The sequence below is a fragment of the Delphinapterus leucas genome, chromosome 4 (genome assembly GCF_059928025.1).
Source record: "Delphinapterus leucas isolate spDelLeu-1000000601 "Yukka" chromosome 4, BTC_Dleu_Yukka2, whole genome shotgun sequence".
Classification (NCBI taxonomy): domain Eukaryota; kingdom Metazoa; phylum Chordata; class Mammalia; order Artiodactyla; family Monodontidae; genus Delphinapterus; species Delphinapterus leucas.
The window spans coordinates 29,285,164-29,300,698 of NC_143132.1; the positions used below are offsets into that span (position 1 = coordinate 29,285,164).

Consider the following 15,535-nt stretch of genomic DNA (forward strand, 5'->3'; position numbering starts at 1 on the left):
ATTAGGACTATAGTAACAAAAATTAGTACTAAATAAACTCAGTTGCTATTTTGTAAAAGTTAGACAAACATCATTCTCCTTTGTCATTCTTCAGATTTTCTTTTCTTTTGTTTCTCTCCCACAACATGCCATAGTATGTTTTAAATATTTGTTATTTATTTGACATGGATTTAATTTCAAAGAAAGTGGAATGTTTAGACCCATTATATTCTAAACCTGCAACAGAGCTTATAAATCATCTAATCTCTTATTTCATAAATGAACAAACTGACCCTGGGGCATAACATTTTGCTTAAAAATCATAAACAAGGTTGATTTTTAGCTGATGTGTCCCAACGTATTTGTTTCTTTTCTAGAGAAAGGAAGACACCCAGTTCCTGACTTAAGTAGCATGAATGAAGAAAAATGCATAGTAAGAAATCAGGCAATTAATGGGCTTTCAAAATGGGTAAGCACCCTGTATCTTAGGTTTATTTTTCACTGTGTCCTCACCTTTTTCTTGTTCACTGAAGGCCTGAAGCAAATTCGTGAGATTTTTGGTTTTAGACAGAAGTTCCTGGTATGTTCCCATTTGTGCTACTCTGCCACTTTCCATTACAACAATAAGATCCATCAGGGGTAGAAGTGTGAGGTTGTGTGTCACTAAAATTCGAGTCTACAAGAGTGGTTTATTCCCTGGGTTACAAAAGATGGCAAAAGTAAGCCATTTTAAAGAGAGCTGCAATCATTATTTTTTGTCTTTACTATTTTAGAGTATAATTCTTGGTAGGTGCCAGTTTAAGGCAGCGTATATAAATATATTTCACAATGAATGATGATACACTGCTAGACAAAAAAGAAAAAAGAAAAAAGTCAGCAAATGTTTTTAACCCATTAGTTCAGGTATTCTTCATTCATTAAAAATGAATCAAATTTACAGCAAATTAAAAACAATCTTATAACTGTCACTCTTGCTTCCTTTTTCTAAGGTCCTGTAGCATTACAAAAACATTTTTGATTCAAGTCTTTATTTTTAAATCTTTCCATATTATTGTATACATATACATAAAATTGAATGAGAAGATTTATCTTGGTTTCATTTCAATAAGTAAAGATATTTGTCTATTCTTTAAATATTTATACATTTATTTAAATTTTCCAGAATTCTCTATATTAATAAATCTGTAAACACATATTGTGAATCGATGAGTATGGTTTTGTGGTCAGACAGGCTTTTAAAAATCTCTGTGGCTCTTAAATTAAGCAAGCTACAACAAGTCATTATAAGCCCTGAGTTTCTTCATGTATAAAACAAGAACAACGATAATGCCTATCTCAGAGACTTGCTATAAGAACTAAATGAACTAATTTAGTGTCAAACATAGTATGCACTTGGTAAATATTAATTCCTTTCTTCTTGGTTCCTTCACAAAACAATTGAATTGTTATGAATGCTAGATTAATAATACCACATTTTAAATAATAAAGTAATACTATTTTTTATAAAAGTGCTATGCACCAAAATACCACTTTTCAAAAAAAGTCACCTAAGCTAAAAACAACTCATTTTGGCATGTAAACCACCTTCGAATATGGTATTAGTCAATGAGGTAATAATCACATAAGTTGTGGTCAGAGTAAACTTGTAAAAAATTTTAAAACATTCATTAAAGTGAGTCTGTAAAAGAGCAATATAACATCTCATTCTTTATGTGAAATTTAACTACTCTGCTACAATAAATAAACAAAATATTAGAATTTGGGGCACAATGCTACATAGATTATCCTCTCCTTCCCTCACTAAAGCATAAGTGATGTTATGGCTACCTTGTTTTTCAACATGCCGGAGGACCCAATCACTTTTTCAAAAAGTTGCTTTCCAACATGAACATCAACTGCAGACAAGGGATCATCCAGGAGGTAGATGTCGGCCCCACTATAGACAGCTCTGGCCAGACTGACTCGATGCCTCTGACCTCCACTTATATTCACACCCTGAAAATGAAGCAGGAGAAAAAACAAAACCAGAGGAAAAATGTGTAAATCTCAAAGCACACAGAGTTACGTCCAAGTTCTCTTCTGTAGCAGGGATAGGTAATAATTCATGGTTAACACTCTAACCTTTCTTTATCCTAAAATTCCAAAAGCCTCTATTTCCTAGTACCACTAATTTGTGCACATTAACAGATATATCTGCTTTCTCTTAATTGCGTGCTTTCAAAAGTAGATACTAACAGTTATGGAGAAAAGAATTTTTCCGGTTCCCTAACTCTGAAAATTTGTGCCTGTGGAACACTAAAGAAAACTTTTGGCTGCCAGCCGTGTACTGACACTGGTGATCATTTTTAAATTGACACATAGGAGACTGAGAATAATAGCTAAATTACCAAAGCAGCAATCAACATGTCCTATTTTCTTCTGTAGAAAGATTAGTACAAGTCTTGTTGGCAAAAGTACAACTCTAAGAAGCAAGAATAAGGAATATACATCACTCTGTGAGAATTAAAGTCGACGTGTACAGCCATGTATGGAGAATTATGGGGCCAGGCCCAATTTACTTGATTTATTTTATGTTTAGTGTTTACAGATCTGGTTTAAAAGCTCTCCATGCAGCACAGAAATCAGCCAGTGCCCTATAATTGTAAAATGTCATTGCTTCTTTGCCTTTCTCGTCCTCCTACTATTCAACAAATATCTCCTATACTCTGGGTGCTGTGCTAGCACTTGGGATTTAAAGATAAATGAAACTGAGCCTCTGTCATGAGGAGGTCACATTTTAGCAGGGGAGCCAGGAGTGAAAAAATAATATACAAAGTAATATGAAACGTATATGTGTGTGTGTGTGTGTGTGTGTGTGTGTGGTGTGATTATAATAGCCCCCAACTCATGGGCTTGTCATGAGCATTTACTGAGTGTAAAATATTTAGGACAGGGCTTCTCTGGTGGCGCAGTGGTTGAGAGTCCACCTGCCGATGCAGGGGACGCGGGTTTGTGCCCCGGTCCGAGAGGATCCCACATGCCGCAGAGCGGCTGGGCCCGTGAGCCATGGCCGCTGAGCCTGCGCGTCCGGAGCCTGTGCTCCGCAACCAGAGAGGCCGCAACAGTGAGAGGCCCGCGTACCGCAAAAAAAAAAAAAAAAAAAAAAAAAAAAAAATATATATATATATATATATATATATATATATATATATATATATTTAGGACAAAGCCAATACCAAATACAGACACAATCAACATTAGCTATTATCACCCAATCACTCCTCTCTCCAATCCATCCTCTGACTTGTCATCACGAATCTTGTAATTATGTTATCATCTTGCTTAAAAATCTTGTACGCCCGTATCTCTCTCTTCCCATCATCCATGAGCATCAGCAAATTCCATAGTAGAAACCTAAGATACTTATATTCTGGTATTAACTCATCTTTCAACCACTCACCCAATGCTGCCTTCTCAAGTGACTGTGACCTACAAGCAGACTAGCCTGCCTTTTCGTATCTGGGCAGAGCCTATACACTCTGCTTGGGTGCCCATATCCTCCCTTTTCAACTCAAAAGATACTCTAAGTCCTCTTTGAAATCAGTCTTCTACCCAGAGTTTCAAGTAAAGTGATTCATTCCCTCCCTTCTTGTCTTGCAGTGTCCTGTTTACTCACCCATTGCTAGAAATGACAATACCCATGTCAGTGTCTCACTCTCCTATGAGCTCGTGCCTAGTTTATCCTTGCATTCCCAGCACATAGTGTCCAAATAAATATTGGTAAAGACAATTGATAATATCATTGGCAGAGATCCAGTTGATTGCAGTCCCTTGAAGACTGGGTGATTGATAGCTCTTTTGCTCACCCTTATATACCCCATTGCAGAATAAGGGCATATAATAGATTAATAACTATTTGTGTTCAGTGGAAGAATGCCAAAGAAAAAGATGAATAAAAGTGAGGAAAATTCTACATTCATTATCTTGGTCGTCTCATAAACAGCTGTAAACAGATTTCTTTTTGAAATATTCAATTATATGTTTATTTTAAAGTACATCATCAGATTGGGAGAAATTTAATTTAAAAATATAAAAAGCAGAAATTATAAGTGGCAATAACATTTAATGACTATATTAAATCTATACTTCACATTTTGAATTTTTTCCACTTCAACTTTTTAGTTACATACTTAGCTATTTCATTTTATTAGAGATTGGCTTTATCAGCATAATGTTCGATATGTATTAACAAGTTTGAAAAAGAAGTCACATTTCTGCATAATTCTAGCTATGGTGCCATTTCACCAAGGGATAGTGAAGATGCCAGAAAAAACACAGAGGTTGCAAAAAAATTAAATCAATTTAACACTTCGAGAAAATACATCTGCAAAGTAACAGGCTATGAATGAAACCAAAGTAAGTCTAGTTAAAGGTAAAATTTGCCTCATCCTAGATTTTATTTTTTAAATTTTTATTGAAATATAGTTGATTTACAATGTTGTGTTAATTTCAGGTGTACAGCAAAATGTACACCCTCGATTTTAAATATTTCCCCTTTCTATAGTTTTGTTCTATAATTTTCAATTTATATAGCAAGACAATTAAATAACTTGAAGCCAGGGTAAAAATGCCTAACAATGTTATGCTAACTCCCTTCTCAGAAATTCAAAACACTAAGGATTATTTACTTATCTTCATAGTACACATGAATCGTAGGCAGAGGCTGCTTTTGTATTCATGTTTAATTAGTGGAGACTTTAGTCATGGGTTGGGGATCATCTCTTGGGCTTCATACTTTGGCTCATGATATCTTGTTTTGTTTTGTTTTTAACTCCAAAACACTGGGCAGCATAATGACTATTCATTAATGCGATGAAAATAAAATAGAGCAAAGAATACGACGCCTGGGAAACAAGTTCCTCTTAAGCAGGAATGTGTAAATATGGAACAGGTACATTCATGACAGGATCATCTCAGAGCCTCGTTGGAACCTGGCCTTGGTGCCACCACTGGAGACTGGGGCTCTGTTGCTACTGTCCTAGGCTTGACTGTGCACAAGAGCTTCAGGAAGAAACAAAACTATTATTCCCTCATTAGATAGTGAACCGCATTATGCCAGCAACTAAGGCAAAGCGTTGATGATCCACTTGGTGGGCTTTCATTCCCCCATTTGGACACTAACAACAGAATTTCCTGCTGATTTTTAATCTATTTTCAAAATAGTCAATAATAAATAATTATTCATCCTTAATATGGCCATCTCTTTCATAGGGATTCTACAATGACTTTTTAAAATTATAGCTGTATAGCTCTTCAAGACCTCAGTAAAAAGGCTATAAATATTCTATTAGCGCAGCTGAATGGAATGTTATTCCTGCATAAGATAAAATATATTATCCTTACTCTTTCTCCAATCTCAGTTTGATCTCCATTTGGTAACTGCTCCAGATCGGGAAGGAGCGCACAGGCTTCCAAAACTCGCTCATAAAGCTGCTTCTGCATGACAGAGCCAAAAAGAATGTTTTCTTGCAAAATGCAATTCTGAATCCAAGCCTGCTGGGAAACATAAGCCACAGAGCCCTACAAAAGAAAGAAATAAAATAAATACTCTTAACAAGGGAAAAGGAGAACTTGCATTCACCACATTAAAGGAAGGTATCTAGTCCATGGTTTTGCTTTCTTTAAATTGAATTTAAAAATATTTAGATGATTTCTTCAATGTAAATATATTCTATTTACATTTTCATCTTATATCCTGTTTTAATCTTATGTATTTTTATTAGAGGCCCCTTCAAATGAGTTACTTGGTGCCTTTTATTTACTTTCATTCTAGCTTCTATCAAAGTTACCTGTCTGGTGGGATTTTCTGGAAGCAGACACTGAGTTTATTAGTCAGCTCTACCTACCCTAACAAGGTACCATGAACTGGGTTGCTTAAACAACAGAAATTTCTTTTCTCACAAGTGTGAGATCAGGTGTTGGCAGGGTTGGCTTCTCCTGAGGCCTATCTCCTTAGCTTGTAGATGGCTTTCTTCTCCTGAGTCTTCACATGGCCTTCCCTTTGTGTGTGTGTCCTAATTTCTTCTTCTCATAGAGATATCAGCCATACTGGATTAGGGCCCACCCTACTGACCTTATTTTAACTTATTATCTCCTTAAAGACCTTATCTCCAAATACAGTCACATTCTCAGGTACTGTGGGCTAGGACTTCAACATATGAATTTGGGGGGAATACAATTCAGCCCATAATATTGAATTTGGGGTGCAAGTTGGTTATTTGGGATCAATTCTTAGGAAAGAAAAGGAAGAAGGAGGATTGGGTAGAGCAGGAAGTCGCACAGCAATTCAGATCCGACAAAGATTTGGTCAACCCTCCAGAGAGCTATGGAGGTGCATCACCCATCAGTTGTTCTCTGTTAGGCTGAACTGGCCTGGCCTTTCAGAGTGGGACCCCAGGAGGCCAGCATGAAGGCGCTGATGTGCTATATGTACTCCCAAGGCTGGGTGGCAAGCCCTTCCTAGAAGGGGGGGTCTGGGCAGCACATCTCTCTCTTCCACATACTCTCTGCTCTTAAATTCATTTTTTGATAATTTTATGTCTTGACATTATTCTTGAATATGACTCTGCTCCATAAAATATTCTTTGAACTAGCCCTTGTCTTCCAAAGGATTCCCAGTATTTGAACTAGAGACTCACATTTCAATCTGTCCCATGGACTCTATCCAAACACTGATTTGAGTATTTTGAATATTATGCACTCTGTAACAATACCACACATTTAAAGTACTTTCTGACGTAGACCTGTGTGTAACTACCAGTCTTTTGATTTCTACCAACTACTTTGAAGGTCAAAGATTAACTTTTAATTCCTCCTTGTTGAGCATGTAAGACATAGAATGGCTTTTGAGCCAAAACAATATAGTTCTGATCTGACTTGATCTTGAAAACAAAAGTAATTGCTCTTGAATTGCCTCATTTAGTGAATAACTTTTTTTTTTTTTAAAGGCTGAATTTCTTTTCAGTGTTTAATCTTTTTTTTTTTTTAACATCTTTATTGGGGTATAATTGCTTTACAATGGTGTGTTAGTTTCTGCTTTATAGCAAAGTGAATCAGTTATACATATACATATGTTCCCATATGTCTTCCCTCTTGCGTCTCCCTCCCTCCCACCCTCCCTATCCCACCCCTCCAAGCTGTCACAAAGCACCGAGCCAATATCCCTGTGCCATGTGGCTGCTTCCTACTAGCTATCTACCTTACTACATTTGTTAGTGTGTATATGTCCATGACTCTCTCTCGCCCTGTCACAGCTCACCCTTCCCCCTCCCCATATCCTCAAGTCCGTTCTCCAGTAGGTCTGCGTCTTTATTCCTGTCTTACCCCTAGGTTCTTCATGACATTTTTTTTTCTTAAATTCCATATATATGTGTTAGCATACGGTATTTGTCTTTTTCTTTCTGACTTACTTCACTCTGTATGACAGACTCTAGGTCTATCCACCTCATTACAAATAGCTCAATTTCGTTTCTTTTTATGGCTGAGTAATATTCCATTGTATATATGTGCCACATCTTCTTTATGCATTCATCCGATGATGGGCACTTAGGTTGTTTCCATCTCCGGGCTATTGTAAATAGAGCTGCAATGAACAATTTGGTACATGACTCTTTTTGAATTTTGGTTTTCTCAGGGTATATGCCCAGTAGTGGGATTGCTGGGTCATATGGTAGTTCTATTTGTAGTTTATTAAGGAACTTCCATACTGTTCTCCATAGTGGCTGAACCAATTCACATTCCCACCAGCAGTACAAGAGTGTTCCCTTTTCTCCACACCCTCTCCAGCATTTATTGTTTCTAGATTTTTTGATGATGGCCATTCTGACTGGTGTGAGATGATATCTCATTGTAGTTTTGACTTGCATTTCTCTAATGATTAATGATGTTGAGCATTCTTTCATGTGTTTGTTGGCAACCCTCAGAATGGGAGAAAATATTTGCAAATGAAGCAACTGACAAAGGATTAATCTCCAAAATTTACAAGCAGCTCATGCAGCTCAGTAACAAAAAAACAAACAACCCAATCCAAAAATGGGCAGAAGACCTAAATAGACATTTCTCCAAAGAAGATATACAAGCTGCCAACAAACACGTGAATAACTTTTGATTAGAATAGCATATTAAATCTGTCCTCGGGTGATAGAAGTTCTGAATACTTGATATACATTAGTCAAGATAAGGGGAACAGAGGGTGAAGAACACAAGAGAAAAGATTGTAGAACAGGGAAAAGTGGTATATAATATAAAACCGGAACTAAATACTACATTGAGAGGTGTGGACTTGATGTTCTGGTATGACAGCAGCTGAAAAAAAGTTAATCAATTTTCACAGAGATGTAAATTTTTCCTTTTATCATCAGTATAATTATCATTTGCGTCTCACATACAAATGAAAATGTTTTTGTCTCATTTCATTCTTAATAATAAAACTACGATAGAAGTTTTGCTAATTCAAAAATGGACTCTAAATCTCTGATGTTTTATCAAAGAACATTGACTATTGGATACTCTGCATCAATGATGTCTGATGTAAGCCTTAGAAACTGAGAATAGGGGATCTTAGAATTTGAATGTTGGAATGATATGCCTCAAGAAAGTGCTCATGTGAAACCTTGAGAAACAGAAAGATGTAAACAAGATCACCTTATAAATACTAAATGTTAAGTTGGCCATGCCATCATTATGATATTACTACTAAATTAGATACAATAAGGATGACACATATATTTAGGATTAAAAATGTTTTCAGAAATAATTCAGAGTGTGGTACCTCAAATCCTCCACTGATCCAGAGCAACAAGCTTCCTAAAGAACAATGTGGCCAATTATACAGACAGATAATATTGTTTCCCTTTAAAACAAATATCGTATATTAACGCATGTATGTGGAACCTAGAAAAATGGTACAGATGAACCAGTTTGCAGGGCAGAAGTTGAGACACAGATGTAGAGAACAAACGTATGGACACCAAGGGGGGAAAACCGTGGTGGGGTGGGTGGGGATGGTGGTGTGCTGAATTGGGCGATTGGGATTGACATGTATACACTGATGTGTATAAAATTGATGACTAATAAGAACCTGCAGTATAAAAAACCAACCAACCAAACAAACAAACAACTAATACTAAACTTTCTTTGGGTTATTTGTATGGAAATACGTTAATATAAATGTTGCAGACATTACATGAAATTTCTAAAAATCTTATATGTTCTGGTATAATGTTATAAGTCATAATTCTAGTTATTACTTTAAAATGTATATCTCAGAAATAACTAAATTTCATTGTCAGTTGCATTATTATGAACTTTCATCAAACCTTTAAAAAAAAAAGAAAGAAAAACAAGCCATTAAAGAGAAATTCTTCCAAGAGAATTAAAACACGTTATATATACCTCTGAAAAAAATATATATATATATTGTTTCTCTTTGACAACCCTAGCTTAACATAAACAAAGTGTGTCCTCTCTGCTTTACGATTAGTAATAGCAATGTTATGGTTTCTATTATCACCATGAACACTTTCTTAATTACGAATTCTCAAAGGTATCAGAAATAATCTTTAAATCTTACCATGAGTACCTCAACAATCATAATGAAGATAACAAAACCATAAAAATTCACAGGGAGCCAGCTGACTCTATGCCAAGAACTAGTCTAGGTCTTTGCACATTATCTTATTCAATCTACTGCTTAACCTTTCAAGCTTATTATTATCATTTATGCATCAGGTGAAACCTAGAATTGATATTGTTTTTATACTGATACACTCCTAATTATTTTTCAAGATTAAATAAAAGGCTACCTACTTTCTGATTGTTTTTCTCTTTAAAGCAGAATTTGTTGTTTTTATACCGTTTCATTTAAAAAATCTAATTTAAATACTTGTTGTAATTGATCTTAGTATCTCCCTCACTAGACTATGAACTCTGTAAGAAGCGTAGCATATCCTATTCATGTTTATTTCCCTGGTACTAAGTGCTAGGCACATAGTATGTGCTCAATAATTGCTTTGTGAAATTAACCAAAGAAACTGCACGATAATAAAATCAACATGACAAGCATTATATTTTTAAAGGATACTTACTGGCCTAGGAAAAGGTATAGTCATCTTGATCGATAGACAAATGGCTGATTGTAATCATTAGGAAGCACATAAGGAGACAAAGATCGTGTACTTAAAGTTAAATAGTGGTATTCATTAAGTGTAACCTTATCAGAAAAAGTCCTAAAAATCATACTTGATTCCAAACTAAGAAATAGCAACGCTGAGAGAGAAATAAATAATCACTAAAGAACTGGAGTCAGGAAAGATATAAAGACATGAGGAAAGATATATTATGAACAAAAAATAAAAAGATTTGGAGTTGCTTTTTCCTCAAGAGCAAAACTGTGAAGACACTGGTTTCAGATCTATAGAGCTTCTCCATCTTGTCAGATGTGAGAGGAGCGAATAGGTAGTATTTTACCTAACAGTTAGTTAGGTCTAAGGAAAAACTCATTAGATAGTCTAGTATTTCAGAGAAGAAAAAGCTGATGAAGAACTTCTTGAATTCTTATTCCTACTGATCTTTAAGAATAAAACAAATGGCTGGGAGTGGAGTAGACCTCTCCTTAGTCCAAAGGCTTAAATTTAAATGTAAGCTATTAATATTATTATTTTCCTGAGGTTTTTCTAGGTCAAAGGTCCTTCTCATGAGCAACTACAAGATTTCTTAGAAATGGAACGGCCATAATTACTTAGGAAACATTGCAGTGAATGATAATTAGAAACCTAATCAAACTACATTATAAATCACATTCATTTCTCTATAATTGGTTGCAATTTAGTTAATATCATCAAACAATTACCATAAGCATTCCTAAATGATTTGCTGAAGTATTTGGAGGACACAATGCTCTTACTAAGCCATCCATAGTTAATCAATTTCTGTGGAAATTTAAATGATTGTTACAAACTAGAAATGCTCATTAAATACTTGCATCTTCAATTCAATTTGATAAATTCTTATTGACACTAATGATATGCTGGCTGTAGCCTATTACACTAGGAGATGTGAAAAGAATGCATTGTTGACTTTACCTTTCTTTGGACTACTCCTTTAAGTTTCTCCATTTCCCCTAGAACGGCAGAAAGCAGAGATGATTTTCCAGACCCAACTTGCCCTATAACAGCCACTAAAGCTCCTTCTGGAATCTTTATGTTTAAGCTGCATGACAAGAAAAGGAGAGAGATGACATAAGAAGTTCATGTTATAATTGTTTCTAATGTATATTCCTAGACAAGTCACTGTATCACTGCACTGGGTATCATCCCTGAAATTGCTGCTATTCACACTGTCCTACATTATTCTACAAACACCCCAACTTCCAAAATGCAACAGCAAATGCTGCAGAGGAAATAGAGGAAATGAAAAGGGAAAAAAGAGAGTAAAACAACCATAAAAATGAAATGTGCAGTGAAAGGTTTTAAAAAAATCTTGTAAATTCCAATAGATTTATCTTCTGCTTAAAAACTCTAAAAAATAAAAACATGGAACATTATAGAATTCAATGCTAAAATTTTTTTGTTTTTAATTTTCCCCAAACCATGACTTACTCCTTTAATATTGGAATCCCTGTTTTATCCCAGGAAAAGGAAGCATTTGTAAAACCAATGGCATGATCTAGGAAGAAAAAATAAATACAAATGTATCTTCGAATCAATTGTCTTCAGCCTAGAAGTCAAATAAATATTGAATACAAAGAGGAACTGCTGACCTCCTATGTACTTTGTTTCTATACTTCGAGGATGAAAGTCCTCAGTATTGAGAAAGTCTTCCAAACGAACCAATGATATTCTTGTCTATCAAAATAAATGCAAATGAAATTTTTTGGGTTTCAAGCACAAGTTAAACTGAAAAGTGTTTATTGTTAAGTACAGTATGATTAAAATTTTTTGATGCAAATTGAAGATATTGATAGAAATATTCAGCAAGCATAGTTTGCATTGTTTTAATGTTTATAAATAAGTCCATCCATAAAGAAAAAGAACAGTTTCAAGGATCAAAGATCAAAACAAATATCATATATGCAGGAAAGCATGAGAAGAAGAAACCAAAATTCCTCCTTAACATTCTAGTAAAGACATAATAACTGATTAATTAATAATTATACAAAAATTAGTTTTAAAAGCAACTTCAGGACAATTGAATGCATTCTGCTTCTGAGCATAAATAAAATGACTGTTTTGGCAATAGTAACATTTAGTTATAGTAAAATACCTGTAAAATGTTTAGCTACAATTATGATAAATAGAATCATTTTTCCCCCTGAAACTGACTTGCATGAAACCGCTAGTATATTTTTATTCACTTTATGCTAGGAAATGTCTATTGTTAATGGATAAGATGTAATTGGGCTGTGGTTTTGTTTACCAAGTGTGTCATATCAGTATGCAGAGCTGGTTCTTTTTCTTTTTCTTCTCTTTCCTTTTCTTTTTTCTTTTTTTTTTGACAATTGTTCTCCTTATTTGTTTAGTGACAGTAGTAGCATACCACTAGGAGTTGGAAAACACTTTGCCATACCAGATCTTTAGCTAGATTCTAATTTCAAAAGCAACACTAAACTGTTACTCTAAGAATGACATTTTCTTTAAGAGAAGTGTGCTGTGAAACAAGTGTTAAAAGCATCACAACAATAGTACTGCTATGCCCTCTGTTGGTCATTATTAGTAAAATAACATAAAAATGGTATTATGTAACAAAAATAGCTTAATTGGTATTTACTATAGAAGTATGTTACTCTTCATTTAAATAATTTAAAAATTAAAACGCAAAGTCCTTAGATCAAAGAGCCGGTTCCAATAAGCAAAGATTCACTTTGTTTATGAACCCAGACTTGAAAAGGATTTGATGGTGGAATGCCCAAACCTGATATCAAAAAAATTTAACTGAGAAAATCTCAGGGCAAAGGGATGAAGGAACTCAGTTCTTTGGATTCCTTGTGGTTTTAGCCACCTTCTACTCATTATAGCATCTAAAGAGCCTCTAGCAATTGGAGATTACAATAAAAGCAGGCTGAACCAGATACCTCATACAAGGTTTGTTGGCAGACTGATATTATCAATGCACTTTTCTCCCTGGTTTATTCATTCAGTATAGACGAAATGCTGCTGAACCCTGGGAAAATTCAGATCCAGCTCTGTGCAAAGCACCTAGTTAAAAATTTTTCAGCTGAAAACAGAAAATGAACCCTCTAATGGCATAGTGTCAAACACCAAATTTTAAAAAGCTAAATAAAAGAAACTAACACTTAGCAAAGAAAACAGTATCCCATATTGAAAAGTCATTTTCAATTGACTTGAAAAGAAAGTCAATTGACTTTCTATTGAAAAGACGTGTAAAAGTCATTTTTGTAGAAGAGAAGCACAGGCAAAGAAGACACGATTCCTTCCATTCTATAATGTTCTCTATTGCTCATTAAATCAGGGAGGTTAATTTTGAAAGCAGTGTAAAGCAACTACAAAAAGTGAAATTTAAAAAAAGACAAAGAAATGAAATATGCAAAACCATAGATTTCAGTAGAGAAATGATTCTCAGTTTAAGGATACTTTGGATGTACCTGGACCACAGCTGAGATCACCATTGGTAAATCAAACAGAGGAAGCCTCAAAATATTAAACAAAGACATAGATGTGAACACTTTAGTGGCTGTTAAAATGTTGCCTTCGTCCAGTAAGAAATAGACTCCAAATGTTGCCAGGGACACCTTAAAAATAGAGATATGTTATTATCTTCAATTATTCAATTATGAGTTAGAGACTCAAAATTAGGAAAGAAAATTTTAATAACCTTTATTGTTGCTGTTTACCAAAATTCAGTACTATTCAGTACTACTGCAGAAAGTTATGAAATCAATGTTTAGTACAGATCATACAACTGTGTATCCTAGATAATGACATCCTATGAAAATATGGTCTAGCTCCCTTCTTTGACATATCATATTTTCACTAGAGTAATTATTCCCATTTAAAACATATAGTAGTTCATCTTTTTTCAAAGTGGAGAAGTTTTATGTAAATTTTTTCCAGTAACGTGTGCATACCTTCTATCTCATATTCAATAATTATACTTTCTCTGTGCCTTAGTATTAACTGAGGAAGGCATAAATAGATCACGACTGATAAGATTTATATTTACTAGCATAAGTTTCATTTAGAAAAGGCAGAAAAGTTCATTTATGAGTGAGAATGTATTGACTACTTATCATGTACATAGGACTGTCTTAAACAAATGTTTCTTGGACATTTCTACTAAAGTATTCCAAATGTAAATATTGCTTTTACTTTCATAATACCCATATGTCTGTTTGAATAAAAAATAATAATATTTTAAATTAACAACAGGGGAGACATATAGAATGTTCCCTGACCCCATCACCACTGAGAGTGGTAACTTTGGTTAAAATTGATGCTTCAGGTATATGTAGTTTTCTTATCCTTTAGCTTTCAGCTGCTGCTTCATATTTCAAGGCAATTTATACTCTTTTTTTTATTTTTTTGTGGTATGCGGGCCTCTCACTGTTGTGGCCTCTCCTGTTGCAGAGCGCAGGCTCAGGGGCCCAGCCGCTCCGCGGCATGTGGGATCTTCCTGGGCTGGGGCACGAACCCAAGTCCCCTGCATCGGCAGGCGGACTCTCAACCACTGCGCCACCAGGGAAGCCCAATTTATACTCTTTAAATAGCATGAGATTCCCAATATTTGTATGAAGTGACAGAAGGAGAATGACCTCAGTTCATATCAATTCACCTACAAATACTAATTCTATAACTTTGAGGATGTTTCCAAACTATCAATATTTCCATTTCCTTTTGTGAAATGAGAAAAGTAATGCCTTATTATTTCAAGAATGAAATAAAGCAACGCATATAACTGGTCTGGTAAACAGTAGAAACACTCAATAAATGTTTAGATAACTTCCCTTCCCAACTCTATGTAGTGTGACTTTGGGTCTTGCTTAAAAGGGATTAATCATGAAAATCAAAAAATTTTAGAGCTGAAATGGAACTCTGAAATACAGGTTATATTTTTTAAGAATAAGGATGGCATATGTTCAATCTATAAGAAATTTACAAAGATGTAAAATCTTATTATATATAAAAAATACAGACCAATGAGAATGCACCAAAAAATTTTCCCCTTCTTTAAAACTTTCATTCTCTTATCTCCATAGGTTAATGACTGCATATTTTTTTAAATTTAAATTCAGATAAAGAAGATTTCACTTTGGACACCTTAATTCCAGGTAATTTGAAGGTGAATCCGCAAATCAAATTTGAAAATCAAAACCAGAAATAATACACACACTCACAAAGAATGGAATGCAAGTTAAAGTCAGCATAGAAAATACAGCAAGATACCCAGCTGATTTTTGAACTTCCAATTCCTGTTCTCGAATTTCAATAATCTTCTTTTTATAGGAGGGTTCCCATGCATAAAGTTTAAGGATCTGTGAAGAAGTCAGACAATGACTATTTGA

The 15,535-nt window shown here is 34.6% G+C and overlaps 1 protein-coding gene across 3 annotated transcripts in view; it reads right to left on the reverse strand.

The window, feature by feature from the left end:
• LOC111176630 (ATP-binding cassette sub-family C member 1-like) overlaps positions 1-15,535 on the reverse strand; it is an 80,287-nt gene that overhangs the window by 34,993 nt on the left and 29,759 nt on the right. For all 3 annotated transcript variants that reach the window (XM_022577441.2, XM_022577359.3, XM_089910385.1), the window contains exons 8-15: positions 15,368-15,505; positions 13,619-13,765; positions 11,777-11,861; positions 11,616-11,682; positions 11,100-11,226; positions 5,362-5,538; positions 1,807-1,974; positions 493-655 (exon numbers count right to left, since the gene is read on the reverse strand). In XM_022577441.2, the coding sequence (XP_022433149.2) occupies positions 493-655; positions 1,807-1,974; positions 5,362-5,538; positions 11,100-11,226; positions 11,616-11,682; positions 11,777-11,861; positions 13,619-13,765; positions 15,368-15,505 (1,072 nt within the window). The remainder of the gene's footprint in view (positions 1-492; positions 656-1,806; positions 1,975-5,361; positions 5,539-11,099; positions 11,227-11,615; positions 11,683-11,776; positions 11,862-13,618; positions 13,766-15,367; positions 15,506-15,535) is intronic.